Source organism: Bombina bombina, chromosome 7 (assembly GCF_027579735.1).
Source record: "Bombina bombina isolate aBomBom1 chromosome 7, aBomBom1.pri, whole genome shotgun sequence".
NCBI lineage: Eukaryota > Metazoa > Chordata > Amphibia > Anura > Bombinatoridae > Bombina > Bombina bombina.
This window is the reverse complement of record NC_069505.1, coordinates 574,271,241-574,284,627: the sequence shown is the minus strand read 5'-3', so window position 1 is coordinate 574,284,627 and position 13,387 is coordinate 574,271,241. Positions and strand designations below refer to the sequence as shown.

The 13,387-nt window shown below is 43.5% G+C and overlaps 1 protein-coding gene across 2 annotated transcripts in view; it reads left to right on the top strand.

Moving 5' to 3' along the window:
* Positions 1 to 13,387, top strand: part of LOC128667088 (complement C2) — a 263,324-nt gene that overhangs the window by 57,133 nt on the left and 192,804 nt on the right. For both annotated transcript variants that reach the window (XM_053721978.1, XM_053721979.1), the window contains exon 2: positions 6,172 to 6,378. In XM_053721978.1, the coding sequence (XP_053577953.1) occupies positions 6,172 to 6,378 (207 nt within the window). The remainder of the gene's footprint in view (positions 1 to 6,171; positions 6,379 to 13,387) is intronic.

Below are 13,387 nucleotides of genomic sequence, written 5' to 3'. Positions count from 1 at the left end.
TTAATTTGGATAAACTCAGTAATCTCTTTAGATATGTCAACTACTGAATTAGGGTCCGAAAAAACAGAAGGTGAAAGACGCCATGTTGGTATACGCTGTAATTCCAAAGGGGATTTAAGGATGATATGTACAGGGTCATGATCAGACCAGGGGCATTGAGAGATCCATGATCTAGAAATGCAATCTAAAAGACCTGGTTCACAGAAAAAGAAATCTATCCGCGAATAAGAGTGATGGACCGACGAAAAATATGTATAATCTCGTGAGGTCGAATTAAGAGCCCGCCACACATCAAACAAATTGAATTGACACATGAGATTTTTAAATTTGTATGATAAGTCCACCACAGCCTTATCACTCTTGCGGGTTTTATCCATTTTTTTGTCCAGAAGGGGGTCCCAAACAGAATTGAAGTCCCCTGCAAGAAGGAGGGAACCTTGTCGTAAGCTTTCTAATTTATGCAAAAACTTACGTAAAGCCGAAATTTGCCGTTTATTAGGCCCATAATAAGAAGCTAGTGTATAAATCACTCCATCCAATTTACAGAGGAGAATTAGATATCTACCTTGCTGGTCCGTTTCTAGATGAATAGGTTCGTATGCTATATCCTTATGAATAAGGATAGCAACCCCTCTCGATTTTTGTGAGAAGCTAGAGGTCTCCACCACGGGGAATAACTTAGATCGTAAAGGAACTGTCATATCTTTGAGCCAATGGGTCTCTTGAAGAAAGACCAAGTGAGCTCTGCTCTTACACAGAGATCGCAACAACATACTTCTTTTGGTCGGGGAGTTCAGTCCCCTAGCATTGTGGGTGACACAGGTGTATGGCATGATGTCAGGTGTCGTGTAACTTTATTGGTAAATGAAAAGGAGGGTAGGGGGGAGGGAAAGAGCGGGAAAGGGGATGAAGAAAAGAGAAAGAGAGAAAAAAAAAAAAAAAAAAAAAAAAAAAAAAAGGGAAGCAAAAGGTAGAAGAAGAAGAAAAAGAACACAGATATCACAATAGAGACCTTATATGGGAATCATAACCTACTAACATAAAACAAAGTTGTGCGGTATATAAAATAGGTAACCGCCTCGGTAGCCTCTGAAAACAAAAGTCAGAGTACCTTAAAGGGGGGGGGAGAGAATCTTATGCCACCGTAACTTGGTAGACAATCAAAGGTGTACGAAAGAGAGTGCCTTACAGGAGGTGCCAAAAGGAAAAGAGGAGCTAAAAAGGAAGGAGGAGGGGGGGAACCACATTGGAGTATACATTTATAGGAATGGGGAAAGGAAGAAGAAAAAAAAAAAAAAAAAAAAAGGGGGGGGAAAGAGAAATGGGAAGGATGGGGGGAAAAGGATAAAACATTCCAAGTAACTAGCAAACATGAAGAAGGAGGTAGCGTAGAGCACTTCAATGAAAGGTATAAAAAGACAAATATAATATTCATGTATATAACCACAGATAGGACTATAATGACATATAATCAAACATATTTAGGGTTAACTCGTCCAGAGCATAGTGAAACCTTATTCGAACTTTATAAAACTTTAATGAGTGTCTCTATATTTGAGCAAAACAGTTGTTAATAACAATCAAAGAGTAATTAAGTTGGCATTGTAGCAGAATAAGGATATGTAGTGGAGCACACCCACAGGGCAAGCCTGTCTAGAACTCAGCTGAGTCAAGCAAGATCTTGGGGGCCTCTAGGCGCGCTCCACCACAGTGAGATAGGATATTGGACAATAATAATCGTACAGTGTCCTAACAACGTCAAACACATATAGAACAGAACTGCTACATCTTTTTAACTTGAAAAACATATTCAGGTACTGGGGGAAAGGGGAAATAAAAAAAAAAAAAAAAAAAAAAAAAAAAAGGGGGAAAGAGAAAAACAATATATTCTTGTCTAAGACATAACTAAACTATATCAGGGTTTTAAAGGCCCTTAAACGTGTGTTTCTATATTTTAAGCTGAACATGTGGTAGAAACTATCTAACAACAACAAAACAGTAATCAGTGACATGTGGTTGAGCACACATATAGGGCACATTCATCTAGAACATAACTGGACCATATTGGAGCCCTATAAACCTCTTCATGTGTTCAGCTATAGTAGGATAGAGCACGAGACAGAAATAGCCATGTTGCATCAAAAGGACGTCAAGGGCGTATTAAACAGAACTTCTACATCTTTCTAAGAGGAATAGCAGATCTATGTACTGAGAGGGAAAAAAAAAAAAAAAAAAAAAAAATCAGTCAGAACCACATATTACGCATTATACATATTACAGCCTAACTGCAATATGAAATTACTCGGAGGTGCCTGAAACAAAAAAAAAGGTTAGTACATATATTACCCTACAGATAGTCCATATTCAGTGTCCATCTGCATCCTGCACAGAACCAGAAGGGTCCGTGTTAGCTGAGGTCCCCAATGCAGAGGAGGTCCAGGGCAAAGCTGATGGATTTAAGGAATCTCTCAAAGGACAGTCATTTGAGATTGGAGCATCCCATAGTTTCATAAGCCGTTGACTCTGGTCTAGAGTGGTGACAATATGTTGTTGGTTGTCTTTGTGAACTATGATTCTGGTGGGATGACCCCATCGATACTTGATGTCATGAGTCCTCAGGAACTTCGTAAAATCTCTGTATAATTTCCTCTGTTGGAGTGTGTGATAGGAAAGATCTGCGAACACAGTAATATCTTGAAATTTAGTTGGAAGGGTAGGCCTGGTAAGAGATGCTCGGACTAGCTTTTCTTTGTATGTAAAAAAATGCAATCTCACAATGACATCCCTTGGCTTGTCGGATGACAAACTTCTGGGCCGTAGTGCCCTGTGAGCTCTATCAATAAGGCCCTCGGTCGTATCAGCAGGGCGAGCAAGGTGTTCAAAAAACTCTGCCAGAAAAGAAGTAAGCTCCCCAGGGACTATGCTTTCTGGGATACCTCTCAATCGCAGATTATTTCGACGAGAGCGGTCCTCCATATCTGCTAGTTTATCCTCCAAGCAAATCATCTGCTCAGCCAGACTTTGGGCATAAGCTAGAACGTTAGCCTGGTCTATAGCCATGTCCTCTTGTTTTCTCTCCACAGTATCCACTCTTTCTGAGGTTGAGGTAAGATCTCTACGAAGGTCTGCTAGAGAAGCAGTTACCTGAGACTGGAAAGCTGAATGATGGGCAGCCAGCAGGGATTTGAGAGAATCCAGGATGAAAGTAGGAGTCACTGTAGTAGGAGCTGCCTCTTGAAGTGCTTGAAAAGTGGAGGCCACAGTGTCTCCTTCCGCCTGGGACATATTTGAATCCTCTTGTTGGTCATCTGGAGATGAGGGAGATATAGTATGAAAATGATCTGCAACAGTTCTTTTGGGCCCAGCCACTAATGCCTTAGACTTTCTTTTATTCATTTGCGCCATGAGTGTGGGCTGCTATTGAGCAGTAGAAAAGGGCTATCAGTGAAAAAAAAAAAAACATATAGAAAATAAGCAGGAGCAAAAATGAGAAAAAAAAATATGTTCAGTGGTTCACATCACCCCCTCCTCCTCAGCGCCAGCACCTTAGCACCTCATTTGTATGTGTTATCCAGGGTAATGGTTCAGCTGTCAGCAGCAGTGCCCAACACAGATGGGGCACAAGTGAAGCACTAGCGTTGCTTAGCCCAAGTAATATTCACTTGCGAGACTTCTTGTACTGTAAAGCTAAGGGCTCTCTCCTAGGGAGCTGTTCCTTCTGAACGATGTAGGGCAAAAGGAAAGTGGGTATGACCCGCAGGCAAGTGGGCCAGCGGGAAAGGGAGGAGGGGGCCCTGTTATCTCTGCAGTCGTGAAGCAAGTCCTTTTACAGGCCAGGTTCAATGTTGTCTGTATTCCCCATAGAAGGAAAGCTTTAGAGTCCAATCTAGTCACTACAGTGGCAGCTAATTGGTTAATAGGCTGCAGTGGGGTGATGTAATGAATAATATCCAGTGCGGGCTATGCTTTAATATATGAATGTTTGTTTGTTCTCAGAGATCCTTCCTTTTAGAGTCTTGTTACAACCCTCTATAACAAAGCAAGCCACATGAGAATAGTATGAGAACAACAAGGAATTGGCTGTTTCTATATAAGGAGTAGGAAGCAATTGTCAGAGGGTGTATATATGTTATGTTTTAAAGGTATTAAAGTTAAGCCTCTGCTGTTGCAAAACTCGTATATATGTGAATTTAAACTGCGCACTTACTCAGACAATGCTGCTTGTCCAAATTCCTTTCTGAGAGCTTTGGATCCGCTACTGGCACAGGCTTATAGGGTCAGAGTAATCCGCTAAAAGTCTCTTCAGTGAGAACCCCCAACTGCCTCAGTATTACCAAGAAACAGCCCTCTCAACTCATGGGCCGCCTTGCTGCTCTGGCTTCAGTCCAAGATGGCCGCGATTCGCGCCTAACAGCAGGCAGCCTTGCTCTCTCTCTTAAAGAAAAGATCGTGCTGGACACCAAGCTGCAGCAGTACTATCTCTTCAGGAGACTATGTTCCCAAGGTCTCTGTAGGCTCTCGAGTATAAAATCAGCCGCTCCAACGGCTGATATAGCAGCGCTGCTCAGTGTAGCTTGATCCACAGCTCCGGTATGTGTCTCTGAACCTCCGGAACTCAGATAACTCTATATTGTGACCGAGGCAACTAATCTCCTTCTAGCAGGCAGGTTGGATCTGCGTAGTCCTTTGTAGTACGCCAGACTCTGCACCCTCCGGGTAGTGAGCAAGATCGGTGGCAATAAGGAAAGGAGCTTTTGTAAAGCACAAAAAAAAGCAACAATAATGTCCTGTAGGGCGAAATTCACCCTTAGACCCTAAAATTTCAATCAGGGAACTAATTTGATCACTTTTAGGAACTTTTAATAGAATTTCAGATACGGAGCTCTTCAAGAGTGCTTCCTTCCAGCACGGCAGTTAACTCCGCCCCCCCTTCAAAGTAATTTAAAGAAAACAAATGAATACTGACAAATTTCATCAGTATTTTTTAATTTTCTTTAAATTTTTTTGGTGCATTCCTTCATATATTTGTTTCGTGAAAACTAAACAAATATCCGTTTTCGTTACAAATGTACATTCGTAACAAAACACATTTGCATATCTAGAACTTTGGACTTGTATTCTGGGTTTAAAAATAAAAGCACTATTGATTGTGTTTGAGCGATGTTAAAGGGACAGTCTACACCAGAATATTTATTGTTTTAAAATATAGATAATCCCTTTATTACCCATTCCATAGTTTTGCATAACCAACACAGTTATATTAATAGACTTTTTACCTCTGTGATTACCTTGTATCTAAGACTCTGCAAACTGCCCCCTTATTTCAGTTCTTTTGACAGACTTGCATTTTAGCGAATCAGTGCTGGCTCCTAGAAACTCTACAATGTTATCTATATGAAACACATGAACTAACACCCTCTAGTGGTGAAAAACTGTCAAAATGCCCTGAGCTAAGAGGCGGCTTTCAAGGGTTTAGAAATTAGCATCTGAACCTCCTAGATTTAGCTTTCAACTAAGAATACCAAGAGAACAAATCAAAATTGGTGATAGAAGTAAATTAGAAAATTGTTTAAAAATACATCTGAATAATGAAAGTTTGTTTTGGACTAGACTGCCCCTTTAACATGCAACAGTGCTAATATTTTTACACTCCACTTCTAATCTAGGCTTATATGTTTAACCTCTTAAAAGGAAAAAAACACAATGAATAAATACCACTTGTAACACACTAGCATTGCATACACGATGAGTGATTGGCATCTAAGTGCAAATGCTTCTAATTTGCTCACCTCCCCTGTTTTGTTTGGGAGCCACAATGCTGATCAAAGTCATTTAATTTTTGCAATATTATCTCCCTTTAATGGACCACTAAGTACAGCAGAATTTAATAATCTGACAAATCCACAATAAAAAGACAATACAATATCACTTACTTTTCATTTGAAAAAAGCAGTAGAATATTTTATGGCAAATTTCAATGTTAACCCGATTTCCCCTCCCCCCTGTATCATGTGACAGCCATCAGCCAATCACAAAATTTATATACGTATATATACTGTGCACTTTTGTAAAGTAAATAGTTTGAACAAGATTATTTTAGCAATACAGAACATTCAAGCACAATCCAAATAATAAAATGTTTATCTTGCAATTTCTTTTATCGTTGCACAGATACAATTGAGTGTCCTGGAAATACTGGATTTTCAAATAATTTGGTGTCCCTGACAAATGATCTGAACGTGGGCAGTATAGCCCGATTTCTGTGCCCAACCGGGAAGTACCCATGGCCCGTCAGCACCCGTACATGCTTGCCGAATGGGCAGTGGAGTGACATGAAGTCCAGTACTGGAAGAACGTACACCCAAATTAAATGCTATGGTAAGCAGCAATGCCAAGGAACAGAAGACATAGTCTAATGGAGCTTAATAACAGGTGCAATGCCTAGTCATGCCAGGGTGGGAGACTGAGCTTTATCTCTTTGTACCAGGGAGAGGGAGACTGAGCTATATCTCTTTGTGCCAGGGAGAGGGAGACTGAGCTATATTTCTTTGTACCAGGGAGAAGGAGACTGAGCTATATCTCTTTGTACCAGGGAGAGGGAGACTGAGCTATATCTCTTTGTACCAGGGAGACTGAGCTATATCTCTTTGTACCAGGGAGACTGAGCTATATCTCTTTGTACCAGGGAGAGGGAGACTGAGCTTTATCTCTTTGTACAAGGGAGAGGGAGACTGAGCTATATCTCTTTGTACCAGGGAAAGGGAGACTGAGCTATATCTCTTTGTACCAGGGAAAGGGAGACTGAGCTATATCTCTTTGTACAAGGGAAAAGGAGACTGAGCTATAGCTATTTGTACCAGGGAGAGGGAGACTGAGCTATATCTCTTTGTACCAGGGAGACTGAGCTATATCTCTTTGTACCAGGGAGAGGGAGACTGAGCTATATCTCTTTGTACCAGGGAGACAGAGCTATATCTCTTTGTACCAGGGAGACTGAGCTATATCTCTTTGTACCAGGGAGAGGGATTCTGAGCTATATCTCTTTGTACCAGGGAGAGGGAGACTGAGCTATATCTCTTTGTACCAGGGAGAAGGAGACTGAGCTATAGCTCTTTGTACCAGGGAGAATGACACTGAGCTATATCTCTTTGTACCAGGGGGATGGATACTGAGCTATATCTCTTTGTACCAGGGAGAGGGATACTGGGCTATTTCTCTTTGTACCAGGGAGACTGAGCTATATCTCTTTGTACCAGGGAGAGGGATACTGGGCTATTTCTCTTTGTACCAGGGAGATGGAGACTGAGCTATTTCTCTTAGTACCATGGAGATGGAGACTGAGCTATATCTCTTTGTACCAGGGAGAGGGTGACTGAGCTAAATCTCTTTGTGCCAGGGAGAGGGAGACTGAGATATTTCTCTTTGTACCAGGTAGACTGAGCTATATCTCTTTGTACCAGGGAGACTGAGCTATATCTCTTTGTTCTAAAGAGACTGAGCTATATCTCTTTGTACCAGGGAGACTGAGCTATATCTCTTTGTACCAGGGAGACTGAGCTATATCTCTTTGTACCAGGGAGAGGGAGACTGAGCTATATCTCTTTGTACCAGGGAGACTGAGCTATATCTCTTTGTACCAGGGAGAGCAAGACTGAGCTATATCTCTTTGTACCAGGGAGACTGAGCTATATCTCTTTGTACCAGGGAGAGGGAGACTGAGCTTTATCTCTTTGTACAAGGGAGAGGGAGACTGAGCTATATCTCTTTGTACCAGGGAAAGGGAGACTGAGCTATATCTCTTTGTACCAGGGAAAGGGAGACTGAGCTATATCTCTTTGTACAAGGGAAAAGGAGACTGAGCTATAGCTATTTGTACCAGGGAGAGGGAGACTGAGCTATATCTCTTTGTACCAGGGAGACTGAGCTATATCTCTTTGTACCAGGGAGAGGGAGACTGAGCTATATCTCTTTGTACCAGGGAGACAGAGCTATATCTCTTTGTACCAGGGAGACTGAGCTATATCTCTTTGTACCAGGGAGAGGGATTCTGAGCTATATCTCTTTGTACCAGGGAGACTGAGCTATATCTCTTTGTACCAGGGAGAGGGAGACTGAGCTATATCTCTTTGTACCAGGGAGACTGAGCTATATCTCTTTGTACCAGGGAGAGCAAGACTGAGCTATATCTCTTTGTACCAGGGAGACTGAGCTATATCTCTTTGTACCAGGGAGACTGAGCTATATCTCTTTGTACCAGGGAGAGCAAGGCTGAGCTATATCTCTTTATACCAGGGAGAGGGAGACTGAGCTATATCTCTTTGTACCAGGGAGAGGGAGACTGAGCTATATCTCTTTGTACCAGGGAGAGCAAGACTGAGCTATATCTCTTTGTACCAGGGAGACTGAGCTATATCTCTTTGTACCAGGGAGACTGAGCTATATCTCTTTGTACCAGGGAGAGCAAGGCTGAGCTATATCTCTTTATACCAGGGAGAGGGAGACTGAGCTATATCTCTTTGTACCAGGGAGAGGGAGACTGAGCTATATCTCTTTGTACCAGGGAGAGGAAGACTGAGCTATATCTCTTTGTACCAGGGAGACTGAGCTATATCTCTTTGTACCAGGGAGAGGGAGACTGAGCTTTATCTCTTTGTACAAGGGAGAGGGAGACTGAGCTATATCTCTTTGTACCAGGGAAAGAGAGACTGAGCTATATCTCTTTGTACCAGGGAAAGGGAGACTGAGCTATATCTCTTTGTACAAGGGAGAGGGAGACTGAGCTATATCTCTTTGTACCAGGGAGAGGGAGACTGAGCTATATCTCTTTGTACCAGGGAGACTGAGCTATATCTCTTTGTACCAGGGAGAGGGAGACTGGGCTATATCTCTTTGTACCAGGGAGACAGAGCTATATCTCTTTGTACCAGGGAGACTGAGCTATATCTCTTTGTACCAGGGAGAGGGATTCTGAGCTATATCTCTTTGTACCAGGGAGAAGGAGACTGAGCTATATCTCTTTGTACCAGGGAGAGGGAGACTGAGCTATATCTCTTTGTACCAGGGAGAAGGAGACTGAGCTATAGCTCTTTGTACCAGGGAGAATGACACTGAGCTATATCTCTTTGTACCAGGGGGATGGATACTGAGCTATATCTCTTTGTACCAGGGAGAGGGATACTGGGCTATTTCTCTTTGTACCAGGGAGACTGGGCTATATCTCTTTGTACCAGGGAGAGGGATACTGGGCTATTTCTCTTTGTACCAGGGAGATGGAGACTGAGCTATTTCTCTTAGTACCATGGAGATGGAGACTGAGCTATATCTCTTTGTACCAGGGAGAGGGTGACTGAGCTAAATCTCTTTGTGCCAGGGAGAGGGAGACTGAGATATTTCTCTTTGTACCAGGTAGACTGAGCTATATCTCTTTGTACCAGGGAGACTGAGCTATATCTCTTTGTGCTAAAGAGACTGAGCTATATCTCTTTGTGCTAAAGAGACTGAGCTATATCTCTTTGTACCAGGGAGAGGGAGACTGAGCTATATCTCTTTGTACCAGGGAGACTGAGCTATATCTCTTTGTACCAGGGAGAGCAAGACTGAGCTATATCTCTTTGTACCAGGGAGACTGAGCTATATCTCTTTGTACCAGGGAGACTGAGCTATATCTCTTTGTACCAGGGAGAGCAAGGCTGAGCTATATCTCTTTATACCAGGGAGAGGGAGACTGAGCTATATCTCTTTGTACCAGGGAGAGGGAGACTGAGCTATATCTCTTTGTACCAGGGAGAGGAAGACTGAGCTATATCTCTTTGTGCCAGGGAGAGGGAGACTGAGCTATATCTCTTTGTACCAGGGGGATAGATACTGAGCTATATCTCTTTGTACCAGGGAGAGGGAGACTGAGCTTTATCTCTTTGTACCAGGGAGAGGGAGACTGAGCTATATCTCTTTGTACCAGGGAGAAGGAGACTGAGCTATATCTCTTTGTACCAGGAAGAGGGAGACTGAGCTATATCTCTTTGTGCCAGGGAGAGGGAGACTGAGCTATATCTATTTCTACCAGGGAGAGGGAGACTGAGCTATATCTCCTTGTACCAGGGAGAGGGAGACTGAGCTATATCTCTTTGTACCAGGGAGATGGAGACTGAGCTATATCTCTTTGTACCAGGGAGAGGGAGACTGAGCTATATCTCTTTGTGCCAGGGAGAGGGAGACTGAGCTATATCTCTTTGTACCAGGGAGAGGAGAACTGAGCTATATCTCTTCGTACCAGGGAGAGGGAGACTGAGCTATATCTCTTTGTACCAGGGAGACTGAGCTATATCTCTTTGTACCAGGGAGAAGGAGACTGAGCTATATCTCTTTGTACCAGGGAGAAGGAGACTGAGCTATAGCTATTTGCACCAGGGAGAGGGAGACTGAGCTATATCTCTTTGTACCAGGGAGACTGAGCTATATCTCTTTGTACCAGGGAGAGGGAGACTGAGCTATATCTCTTTGTACCAGGGAGAGGGAGACTGAGCTATATCTCTTTGTACCAGGGAGAGGGAGACTGAGCTATATCTCTTTGTACCAGGGAGACTGAGCTATATCTCTTTGTACCAGGGAGAGGGAGACTGAGCTATATCTCTTTGTACCAGGGAGACTGAGCTATATCTCTTTGTATCAGGGAGACTGAGCTATATCTCTTTGTACCAGGGAGAGGGAGACTGAGCTATATCTCTTTGTACCAGGGAAAAGGAGACTGAGCTATAGCTATTTGTACCAGGGAGACTGAGCTATATCTCTTTGTACCAGGGAGACTGAGCTATATCTCTTTGTACCAGGGAGAGGGAGACTGAGCTATATCTCTTTGTACCAGGAAGAGGGAGACTGAGCTATATCTCTTTGTACCAGGGAGAGGGAGACTGAGCTATATCTCTTTGTACCAGGGAGAGGGAGACTGAGCTATATCTCTTTGTACCAGGGAGAGGAGAACTGAGCTATATCTCTTCGTACCAGGGAGAGGGAGACTGAGCTATATCTCTTTGTACCAGGGAGACTGAGCTATATCTCTTTGTACCAGGGAGAAGGAGACTGAGCTATATCTCTTTGTACCAGGGAGAAGGAGACTGAGCTATAGCTATTTGTACCAGGGAGAGGGAGACTGAGCTATATCTCTTTGTACCAGGGAGACTGAGCTATATCTCTTTGTACCAGGGAGAGGGAGACTGAGCTATATCTCTTTGTACCAGGGAGGGGGAGACTGAGCTATATCTCTTTGTACCAGGGAGAGGGAGACTGAGCTATATCTCTTTGTACCAGGGAGACTGAGCTATATCTCTTTGTACCAGGGAGACTGAGCTATATCTCTTTGTACCAGGGAGACTGAGCTATATCTCTTTGTACCAGGGAGAGGGAGACTGAGCTATATCTCTTTGTACCAGGGAAAAGGAGACTGAGCTATAGCTATTTGTACCAGGGAGACTGAGCTATATCTCTTTGTACCAGGGAGACTGAGCTATATCTCTTTGTACCAGGGAGAGGGAGACTGAGCTATATCTCTTTGTACCAGGGAGAGGGAGACTGAGCTATATCTCTTTGTACCAGGGAGAGGGAGACTGAGCTATATCTCTTTGTACCAGGGAGAGGAAGACTGAGCTATATCTCTTTGTACCAGGGAGAGGGAGACTGAGCTATATCTCTTTGTACCAGGGAGAGGGAGACTGAGCTATATCTCTTTGTACCAGGGAGAGGAAGACTGAGCTATATCTCTTTGTACCAGGGAGAGGGAGACTGACCTATATCTCTTTGTACCAGGGAGACTGAGCTATATCTCTTTGTACCAGGGAGAGGAAGACTGAGCTATATCTCTTTGTACCAGGGAGAGGGAGACTGAGCTATATCTCTTTGTACCAGGGAGAGGGAGACTGAGCTATATCTCTTTGTACCAGGGAGAGGAAGACTGAGCTATATCTCTTTGTACCAGGGAGAGGGAGACTGAGCTATATTTCTTTGTACCAGGGAGACCGAGCTATATCTCTTTGTACCAGGGAGACTGAGCTATATCTCTTTGTACCAGGGAGAGGGAGACTGAGCTTTATCTCTTTGTACCAGGGAGACTGAGCTATATCTCTTTGTACCAGGGAGAATGACACTGAGCTATATCTCTTTGTACCAGGGGAATGGATACTGAGCTATACCTCTTTGTACAAGGGAGAGGGATACTGGGCTATTTCTCTTTGTACCAGGGAGAGTGAGACTGAGCTATATCTCTTTGTACCAGGGAGACTGAGCTATATCTATTTGTACCAGGGAGATGGAGACTGAGCTATATCTCTTTGTACCAAGGAGAGGGTGACTGAGCTATATCTCTTTGTGCCAGGGAGAGGGAGACTGAGCTATATCCCTTTGTACCAGGGAGACTGAGCTATATCTCTTTGTACCAGGGAGACTGAGCTATATCTCTTTGTACCAGGGAGACTGAGCTATATCTCTTTGTGCTAAGGAGACTGAGCTATATTTCTTTGTACCAGGGAGAGAGAGAGACTGAGCTATATCTCTTTGTGCCAGGGAGACTGAGCTATATCTCTTTGTGCCAGGGAGACTGAGCTATATCTCTTTGTACCAGGGAGAGCAAGACAGAGCTATATCTCTTTGTACCAGGGAGATGAAGACTGAGCTATATCTCTTTGTACCAGGGGGATGAATACTGAGCTATATCTCTTTGTACCAGGGAGAGGGAGACTGAGCTATATCTCTTTGTACCAGGGAGAGGGAGACTGAGCTATATCTCTTTGTACCAGGGAGAGGGAGACTGAGCTATATCTCTTTGTACCAGGGAGAGGAAGACTGAGCTATTTCTCTTTGTACCATTGAGATGGAGACTGAGCTGTTTCTCTTTGTATCAGGGAGAGGGTGACTGAGGTATATCTCTTTGTGCCAGGGAGAGGGAGACTGAGATATATCTCTTTGTGCCAGGGAGAGGGAGACTGAGCTATAACTCTTTGTACCAGGGAGAGAGAGACTGAGCTATATCTCTTTGTACCAGGGAGAGGAAGACTGAGCTATTTCTCTTTGTACCAGGGAGATGGAGACTGAGCTGTTTCTCTATGTATCAGGGAGAGGGTGACTGAGCTATATCTCTTTGTACCAGGGAGAGGGAGACTGAGATATATCTCTTTGTACCAGGGAGACTGAGCTATATCTCTTTGTACCAGGGAGACTGAGCTATATCTCTTTGTGCTAAGGAGACTGAGCTATATCTCTTTGTACCAGGGAGAGGGAGACTGAGCTATATCTCTTTGTGCCAGGGAGACTGAGCTATATCTCTTTGTACCAAGGAGATGGAGACTGAGCTATATCTCTTTGTACCAGGGAGACTGAGCTATATCTCTTTGTACCAGGG